This window comes from Agrilus planipennis, unplaced genomic scaffold (assembly GCF_000699045.2).
Source record: "Agrilus planipennis isolate EAB-ADULT unplaced genomic scaffold, Apla_2.0 scaffold224, whole genome shotgun sequence".
Lineage (NCBI taxonomy): Eukaryota > Metazoa > Arthropoda > Insecta > Coleoptera > Buprestidae > Agrilus > Agrilus planipennis.
Window position 1 is genome coordinate 289,130 of NW_020439296.1, and position 10,482 is coordinate 299,611.

At 34.3% G+C, this 10,482-nt stretch overlaps 1 protein-coding gene across 1 annotated transcript in view; it reads left to right on the plus strand.

The window, feature by feature from the left end:
• The first annotated feature begins 259 nt into the window (after window positions 1-259).
• LOC108739550 (polypeptide N-acetylgalactosaminyltransferase 5) overlaps window positions 260-10,482 on the plus strand; it is a 75,533-nt gene continuing 65,310 nt past the window's right edge. Inside the window, exon 1 of the mRNA XM_025978342.1 lies at window positions 260-944. Coding sequence (XP_025834127.1) covers window positions 724-944 — 221 coding nt within the window. The 5' untranslated portion in view covers window positions 260-723. The remainder of the gene's footprint in view (window positions 945-10,482) is intronic.

Sequence of the window (10,482 nt, forward strand, 5' to 3'; positions counted from 1 at the left end):
CGGCAAGTGCAATTTTAGCCACTAAAGAAAACTATTTCTATGATAAAAATTAGAAGAAAAGAGATATGTAGATAATTTTTTCTCTATGCAACGACGTTTCTTTGTTTTAAAGTTATATATCTAAAATTATATTTAAAGGTTGAATTACATCTCTGTCAATATTTATTATTACTGTCAAGTAGAAATTCGATGTAACTTCTTTACCGAAGATTATATAAAATGGGTAGTTGAAGTAAAAATCACATTGGAAGGAGATGTGAAGTAGGTTAACACTGCGAAAGCGCATGTCCGATAAAAAGTCTACATAAAGTTGACAGTTGTCGTGCAATGCTCCCGTAGTGTGGAATGTGTACGTGTTAAGACGAGTATGATAATGTAGTAGTGTGGTTTTCTCATTGTGATTTTGTCGAAATGCGGAACATTTTTAAATAAATGTCTCGGACTACAATGTAAGACTTAGCCGTGAGTTCGTGCTTGGTTTTAAATTTGTTTTTTTTTTATTTGATATCGGACGTTTCGTTTTCGTTTACAATTTCTACATTATTATAATTAAACCCTCCTGGAACATTTACACAATTAATTTCGATACTCGACCAGGTATATCTGTGATAAATCTCTTTAATACTTAACCGTACAGCAGTATTGTGTGATGAGTAGTATCTTTTAATTGAAAATTGAAAATACCTTGTATCTAATTTTCTTTTATTTAACCAATTTACAACAATGTTCCACGGAAAACTTCGAATTCATACTTGCCGTGTTATCCTTCTAACCTCGTTAGTGTGGTTTTTAATTGATGTGATAATTTTGTCGTTTTATTCGGATTGTATTGGGACTTCGTGTAAAAGAACTGGTGAATATGAAGTAGAAATAGCAGAACCCTTAGTTTACAATAATAAAATTGGTGATGAAAACGTTGGAGCAAGAAGTATAGAATCGAGCAGGTAAGTTCTTAATTTAATGGATCGTTTATAAAATTAAGAAATTTGATTTATAATTGCACACTTGAATATTATGATTCCATATGTTAAAAAACAACTTCTGTTTAGGCCTTTCGGTATACATATATGTTAATATATATCTTACCATTAGGTATAGGTAGGCCTGCTTGATAAATTCATGCTGACGAGTACCTATCTACCTATGATAGTATTTATTCAGATTTTAATCGACAGACCTGTGCATGTACCTAAAATATGCTGCATGTTCCTTATATTTACTTTGGGTTAAAAACAACTAGTTGGACCCGTCCAAATTTGAATGGATGCAACTGTTGTCGATGATGCAAATCATACTTAAATATAGGCTATACCCATAGCATAACATAAATTATTAAATTTTTGGTGCATGGTCTTATGTCAATGAGGAAAACCTTTCCCACCATAACGTACCTACTTCAGACCCTTGGTTCGTAGCACCAATGTCTTTTTCATCATAACCTAACTTAAACCCGTGGTGCATACATGTTGATCAGGGAAATCAGAATTACACAAAGCGGGTAAATTAGGTGGGTGTGATGTAACTTCTTCAATAGTAAATGACTAGGTGAGGAATATTTACTATTTTAGAGACTACATGTAAATTAGGTAGTAGGTAATAAAGGAGGGACATAAGTTGATGTACTTATAAATTGAACTTGTTAAGTTATACTAGTCTTTATGTAAGTTTTATCAAATCGAAATGACTTAAACGTTGGAGCTTTAGATTATGAAAGACCGCTAGAGCTGCAGTCTTTAGAATTGTAATCATGTTAGGCTCAGTAGATGGCGACACGTATTTTACCTAATTTTATTCATTTTTCAATTGTTATTTCTTTTATTAAATATTAATTTATACAAGGGTTACCTATCATGAAGACCTCGCAAGAAACTCACAATAGCTACACGTTCCATATCATCGACAGATGTTAGAAATAGATGATTTGATTTATTTCAGCATCAATAGGTGTAAATTTTTAATAACTTTATCTAAGGTAAATGTTCATGTATTTGTACGGGAATATCATAAAATAAATAGTTATGAATTTTTTTGGTTAAAGTACATTGCATTGAACGTACGGATTTTATCTTGGTGCGAGATGAAGTTCTTTTGGAAAAAGAGGTTGAGGGAGATGAAAACGCCTAAGGCTTTGGAATGTGTAGCTAGGATTAGTTTCCGCCAAGTGAGCGGAATGCCTGCATTTGATGGAGTTGTTATTTAGGGTAATGGGGGAGTTTTTCGGGTCCTACGGGAGAAGAAAGCTTAGTGCGTTGAGAACGGTAGAATCGGCGGGGGGTAGAGAAATACGTTTCCTATTGTTTTGTCGGCAGCCCTGGGACGATAATCGAGACGTTGGGGGGTCGGGTGCCAGAAAGATTTTGTTTTTAAATGGGGGAGAGTATAGGGAGATGATTCAGGCACGAATGTCGGCGAGACTTCAATGCTAACTGATTCTAAGGAATTTGTGGCCAAACAGATGGGCTTGTGTTTTGAAGATTTATTAACGCGGATGTTATGCTCACGTAGGGTTGCCATCCGTCCGGGTTTCCCCGGATTTGTCCTAGTTTAGAGGGGATGCGGGGAGCGTCCGGGTGAGCCTTCATTTGTAGTCCGGGTTTAAAAATTTAAAGTCTTGGGCCTCCCGCGACATACCCACTGTGCTCGCACACACCACGATCAACCGACGAACCGAGTCGCTATATTCACCGTCCCCCCGTATAATTTATTTTTTTTAGGTTTCATATTTTTATAAGGTTTTGTTTTCATAACAAAGTATATTAATAATTTGTGTTTTATTTTAAGAACAAAAAAAAATCTAACTGATTATTAAAACAATTTGTAACAAACTGTAAAAAGATTCTGTTTTGTTAGGTACATTTAAAATGATGATAAAAATGACTAAATCTAATTTTAAGGTCTGAGAATAAATAAAAAGGTGATTTATGACATTTTCAACTGTTTTTATTACACTGACTATGTTTAAAAAAACCTGTTGACATGTCCGGGTTCTGGACTCTAAAATCCGGGGTTTTCACGCGTCTTGTCCTGGTTTCCAAATATTACAGATGGCAACCCTATGCTCAAGGAGTTTGTACGGTTTTTTCTATAGGGTGGGAAGTTGTGGACGAAAAGTTTGACTTTCTATGATAAGTGATTTTTGGTGATGCAAGGCAACACCGATTGACTCTTCCTCGAGGAAGTGTTTGAGTTCAGTTCCGGTTCAAGAAGTCGCCAAAAAACCAATCGTTGCTTTTTATATTTTCCAATTTTCTTTTGTTGTCATTAATTTGGGATATTTTATAAAAGAGAGTTTAAGAATGATCCTAGTACAAGTTAATGCTTATAGGTTCTTGCAGTGGCATTTTTGTTTGCAATTGATTTACGTACATTCAGTTGTAATGTACTTAATGTACATAAAATACATCTCGTTAATTTTTCTTTAGATGATTATCACGAATTGAACAATAGGTTAATAATTTTTTCGCAAATGCCTATACAGATTCGATTCAATTTACAACCCAATTACACTTGTTACGTAAATATAATTCTTTAAAGAACTTTCGCAAAATAAAATTGTTTTTTCATCTGTAACGGCATTAATTCATTTCTTGGTAATCTGACATTCATGGGCACCTAAACTACAGTACACCTACCTACATGGATTTATATGTTTATTTAAATCCAAACGTTACCGCAATAGTTTTGTACAGAGTGACCTTTTTTATTGTCAGATAACAGTTTTTATAATTGAAGTATACAAACTACCAGACGTGGATCGCGATTTCTCTGTTTTGATCTCATCAGCACGCTATAGTCGTAATAAATCGCCGACCAAATGGAAGGAACTGTTCAAGTTGATATAATATCTACTTATGACAGTATATCGTCATATTAAGAAGCAAGAGTTTGCTAAAATCTCACGTTTGAACATTAAATTAAGTTATGTGTGAAAACTAGTGGTTAAACACGACGTGTGCAGTTTTGACAATTATTATAAATAAAGTAAAAGGATCCTACAATTGCAAATATACCACCACCGGGTTACGGCTCTCCACCAGCAGGTATAGGGACTTTTGCCGTACTTCCTTCTGTGCAGATACCTTCTATTTCACCGTTTACGTCTATAATACCCCCATTCGGTATACCCCTCCCCTGGCTTTAATTCATTCCCGACACCAGGATCTGGTAATTCTGAATGGTCAGAACATAAAGCTCCTGATGGAAGAACTTATATCATTGCAATTCAATAACTAGAAAGAGCCCCTCGCAAAAGCCCGATTCTCTTAAAACTCCTGCAGAGTTACTACTTTCACAATGTCCTTGGGGAGAATATACAGCAGTATAATATATAAGTATATTATTACAATATTAATACAGATGGGTCATTCCTCAAGAATCAGAAGAAATAAAAAAGAAAGTTGCAGAAGAAGAGAGTAAAACAACTTCAGTCACTTTGACCCCTAAATCAGCAGAAGTTGTAAGTCCAAATACGAAAAGCAGTTTATCAAAAGTTGTCCACCTGAAGATACGAAGCAAGTTACACATGGTTCGTGATAGGCATGGAACTGTCGGTTTTGTCAAAATTGTAAATTCTTTATTCTTGTTACTGGAACAGCAAATTAATTAAAATCGAATAAATGAAGAAATGTAAAATTAAAATGTTTAATCTTATTCCATATTATTGCGGAAGCTTTTAAAATTGTATACATATGTGCAGTGATACATTAGTCTTCTGATATATGTATTTCTTCATTATACATATTGTAGCGAGCACGAGTGTATTGGTGTGCGAACGGGCACGCGTGTATATCGATTCACCGTGTTTATAAATGTGTGTGTCGTTCCTGCGTTTTGGGAAAGCAGTTAAACAGTTCAAAGAAAGACTAAACGATCCGGATGTTTCTAGAGGGTTCCAGAAAGGAAACAAAAGAGTATTTAAAGGAATAGGCGATCGCCGAGATAAGAAGAAATAAATTGACCGTTGCAGAAGTGAATCCAGAAATAAATTGACAGTGGTAGCAGTGAAATAAATACCGCAGTGAATAGTGATATATCAAAAGTAGTGTAAATAAATAGAATAATTCATAACCTAAGTTTAGTAATAATTTAATAGTGTTTTAAAGTTCTTTAATAATTAGTGTAAATAAATAGTTTTTGTCGTTATCAGTCTTAGAAGTTAATTTTGTTAAACCCACGAACATTACAATATACTCACATAGAAAATACGCACTTATAAATAATAGGTGGGATTGTTAACGATTGCAGCAGATTTAAATGGAAAACATTGCTCGTTCAATAATTTCTTTTAATCGCTTTCAGTCTCATCTGAACTGTCTTTAAGGTTATCGCTATAGATTGCACTTCACCTCCTCTTTGGGTACATTTCTGTCTGAAACTTCTGCTCGAAAGTGATGAATATTGACCAAAGGATTCTTCCCATATTGTCTGATAGTCATTCTATGGTATTAAACTGATATTGATAAGAAGATCATGCTCATATTTAGGTATAACTTAACCGAAATTTCATTTTTGGCTTTCTTTTTACCTTCATCAAATCCTACGCGTTTTTCCGCAAGCCATCCTACAGCAATAGCCTGGTTCTTCCAAGCCAAGGTTAATAGCTTTTCCACATAATTTCGTTGATATGGTGCGTTATTTATTATTATTATTAGGAAAGGACCTTGGATATGTTTCCCTTCAAACCATTTTAATGAAAATCGTCATTTATTTTACTAAGATAATCAGTTTCCTTTGACTTGGAAGCAAATTCTAAACTGATTTGTAATAAATCATCTTGCGATGAGGTTGTGGCACTTCTTTTATTTAAATAACTAGCTCATCATGATCATGAGGTCGTCAGTCCTCAGACTGGTTGGACACGCACTTCATTCTTTCATATCCTGAGCTAATCTTCGGATTTCCTTAAAACTAGAGCAACGCACATTCTTAACTATTTGCGAACAGTAATCTAATGTAGGTCTACCTCTACACCTCCTAATTCCCATTTCTGTCTCTAATATATCTCTAACTAGACCTTCATGCCTGAGAAGGTGTCCCACTAACCTATCTTGCCTGTTTCTTATTGACTTCCATAGAGTCATCTATTCTCCTATTCTTGATAATTTATCTGTTCAAAGTAATTATAAAAATTTAATGTTAACTATGGAGCGGGCATTGTTCTAAAAGAACGCCAAAAGAAACAGTATAAGATGCGGAACGAAAACAAAAGGGCTCAAAGAGTACGAAGAAACTGTTAAAGACTGATAGTTGTCAAATAGCTCTCGTGTTTCTATTTAGATTTGCTTATCAAATACGAAATAAGTGATATTAAGTCTTCTTGGCTGTGCCCTGGAGTAGTAGGTTACATCTAAAAAGACCAGAGACAATAAGAAGTACGCGGCATGTTAGTAGGACACCTTAAAGCCATGAAGGGCTAGTAAGAGACATATTATAAGCAGAAATAGGAGTTAAAAAGGGTGCGAGGTAGATTTATTGTTGACAATGGATATTGGATGCTCTAGTTTTAGGGGAATCCGAAGATTGACTCAGGATAGGAAAGACTGGAGGTGCGTCCAACCAGCCTTACGATGACGATCCTTTGATGATGATGCTCTTAGAATTTTTGAACGAATTTCAATTGGTTAACATTCCGGTAGTTTTCGATATGAATTTAAAAAAGTAATCGCTCTTTATATTAAAAATTCGTTGATATTATTTGATTAATTATTGGTACACCGTTATGAGGGCGTATTCCCGGGACAATATGGCTCAGTGGCCTGTGATGAAACCCATATAATTTGTTTAATAACGGTTCGATGATTTTATTTGAAATTTCATAGAATTGTAGTCCATTAAAAATAGAATTTGTGTAAGTACTCATAAAAAATGTTTTTTAGAAAGTACATACACTGATGGCGAGTAGAGAACCGAACATTTATCATTATACACAATCATCAGTGGGCGGTATCATTCTTTTAAAAATACAACGTGGTATAGGGAAATTGTTACAAACATTTTCAGGCATTTCCTCATATAGATAAATAAAAAGGTAATTAGGTCCAACAAATTCAATTAATAGGTATTATCGACGATCGACGATGGCCTTTAGACCCGAATCGGGACAGCATCAGTTTAACTACCCTAAACTGGCCAAACCCTCAAAATTTTTTGAAAAGAAGACAATACCCTTCAAAAGTTGTAAATTATATTTATTGGACTTTACTTTTACTTTATTAATTATATGAATGTATATATTAGTAAACAATAAGGAAAGACAAGAAAATATTGAGAAAAGTGGTGTATATGAAATTAAATGTAAAGATTGTGATTCTATATATTTAGGTCAAACGGGTCGTTCAATAAAAACACATTTGGTTGAACATCAAAAAACAATAGCACAACACTCAAAAAATACAAATTTAGTAAACCATTTCATACAAAACAATCATACCTTAGATATAAATAATTTCAAATTGCTACATACACAAAGTAAAGGAAAAAGATTGAATTTATTAGAAATACTAGAAATCACAAGAGCAAACAACAATAACAAAACTTTATTGAATGACCAAATAGATTTTGGGGTATCCCCATTATTAAAAGCTGTTACAGGTAGAAGAGATTCAGAATAATAATATCAATAATATCTAGGTAGTTCGTTCCATTTAAAAGAAGAAATTTACTCATTTAAGTTAGTTTACAGTATAACTCTTTGATAATGGCATAACAGCCGAAACATATGTTAGAGAATTAAATAAAAAATAGTGAAACAAAACCAAGTGTTTTTATTTTATTTCATGAATTATTTGAAGAATGTTTCACCAAGAGCTAAGCCAAGTTACAATGAATATTATTATATAAATGAATTTGTTGAGTGTTCAAAACATTGATGCGTGGAGCCAAAGGCCTCGGGTTCGATTCCCGGCGAGGGTGTAACATCAGCAATAAATATTCCCTTATCCTGAGGTAATTTATAGTGCGTAAAAAATTGAAAATGAATTTTCACATTATGAAAAGCTGTCTACTGACGCTATTTTAACTGTGTAGATAATATGTTGATTAAATTGTAGTGGTAATTGTAATAGGTTGTAGCAATAAATGAATTTGTTGAGTGTTCAAAACATTGATGCGTGGAGCCAAAGGCCTCGGGTTCGATTCCCGGCGAGGGTGTAACATCAGCAATAAATATTCCCTTATCCTGAGGTAATTTATAGTGCGTAAAAAATTGAAAATGAATTTTCACATTATGAAAAGCTGTCTACTGACTACGCTATTTTAACTGTGTAGATAATATGTTGATTAAATTGTAGTGGTAATTGTAATAGGTTGTAGCAATAAATTACGTAATAATTATTGCATTTGAAGTAGTTACTTTTACAACAACAAATGGTGTAGCGATTTTCGCAATATTGACTTTTTAAAGAGAAATTTCTATTCTAGCGAGTTCTCGCAATGGCTCAGCGCTTTTTTTAACCATTGTTATTACCACGGTCAATTATTAGATTAGTTTCTAATTCAATTGGAATATTTTAATTTTTGCTAATTGACGCGAAATGCGTTGTTTCGTTGTTGTATGTTGCGCCATGCGATAACTCTTTTCCAATTAGAGATTTTACTGTCTTGGAATTGGTAAAGGCGATTTTTTTAACCGTTACAGGTTTTATTAATGAAAATTTCATTACATCAGCGTAAGGAATGTGACGTTTTTTATTGGCTCTAGTTTTTAAAATAAATAGTGATAAAGGTCAACAGTTGTCATATTAAAATAATTTGAAGTGGTCTCTATTCTGCCGAAACTGCCAGACGCGGATCGCGATTTCGATCTTTTTGGATCTCATCAGCGCGTCGCAGGCAGCTCCAACAGAACACGGACCAACNTACGCCGGGATTCGTTTTCAGCAAGTACATATCCACACAAGTAAACCTTGTTGGAGTATACGTAATCCTAAAATGTAGCATCGTGCTACAGATGGCGTTTACTGCGCCATTTTTAGTATTTTCTAAAACGAGTTGTCATATTAGTTAGGAATCCCTAGTTCAGTTTAGACATATATAGAAAAGCATCGAAAAAAGCACCAAAATCTTTAACATTCGACTTCAAGACGTTTTAGATAAAGAAAAAAGGATCATTATAGTTTTGACGTTCAGAATTGACATAGTCCGCAATAAAACTGTCACATTTACTTTCTTCATTCAATTTACTAACTGTAAGTAGACTATAGCAGTTGCGTACAGAATTCTTTTACTCACGACAGTCGTAGGAAATATCGTCAACATAGAAAAGAGATGTCAGGTAGGAGTTGCAGCGGGCATCAATAATGAAAAAGGAATTACATTACACCAATTAATGAGGAACAGAAAGAGATGCAGACAAGCAGAATTGGAGTTTATTGCCAGCATCGGACTTGAAAGAAAGTGCAACATTCTCGGGATCTAGGATTTTAAAGACATAATTCCAACCAGGCAGTTATAAAGTCGACCCTGATTTTTTGCGTACCTAAGCAACCTCTTTTTAATCTATACATCGAAGACGCCATCAACATCATTAAAGACAGTACAACTGTAGGGATAGATGTGCAAGGGCAAAAGATTAGTATGCTTAGATNATGCGTGGAGCCAAAGGCCTCGGGTTCGATTCCCGGCGAGGGTGTAACATCAGCAATAAATATTCCCTTATCCTGAGGTAATTTATAGTGCGTAAAAAATTGAAAATGAATTTTCACATTATGAAAAGCTGTCTACTGACTACGCTATTTTAACTGTGTAGATAATATGTTGATTAAATTGTAGTGGTAATTGTAATAGGTTGTAGCAATAAATTACGTAATAATTATTGCATTTGAAGTAGTTACTTTTACAACAACAAATGGTGTAGCGATTTTCGCAATATTGACTTTTTAAAGAGAAATTTCTATTCTAGCGAGTTCTCGCAATGGCTCAGCGCTTTTTTTAACCATTGTTATTACCACGGTCAATTATTAGATTAGTTTCTAATTCAATTGGAATATTTTAATTTTTGCTAATTGACGCGAAATGCGTTGTTTCGTTGTTGTATGTTGCGCCATGCGATAACTCTTTTCCAATTAGAGATTTTACTGTCTTGGAATTGGTAAAGGCGATTTTTTTAACCGTTACAGGTTTTATTAATGAAAATTTCATTACATCAGCGTAAGGAATGTGACGTTTTTTATTGGCTCTAGTTTTTAAAATAAATAGTGATAAAGGTCAACAGTTGTCATATTAAAATAATTTGAAGTGGTCTCTATTCTGCCGAAACTGCCAGACGCGGATCGCGATTTCGATCTTTTTGGATCTCATCAGCGCGTCGCAGGCAGCTCCAACAGAACACGGACCAACTTTTAACTGCTGTCTTAACAGTGCGTTTTAGAAAATACTACAAATGGCGCAGTAAACGCCATCTGCAGCACGATGCTACATTTTAGGATTACGTATGCTCCAACAAGGTCCATTTAAGTGGATATCTACTTGCTGAAAACGAATCCC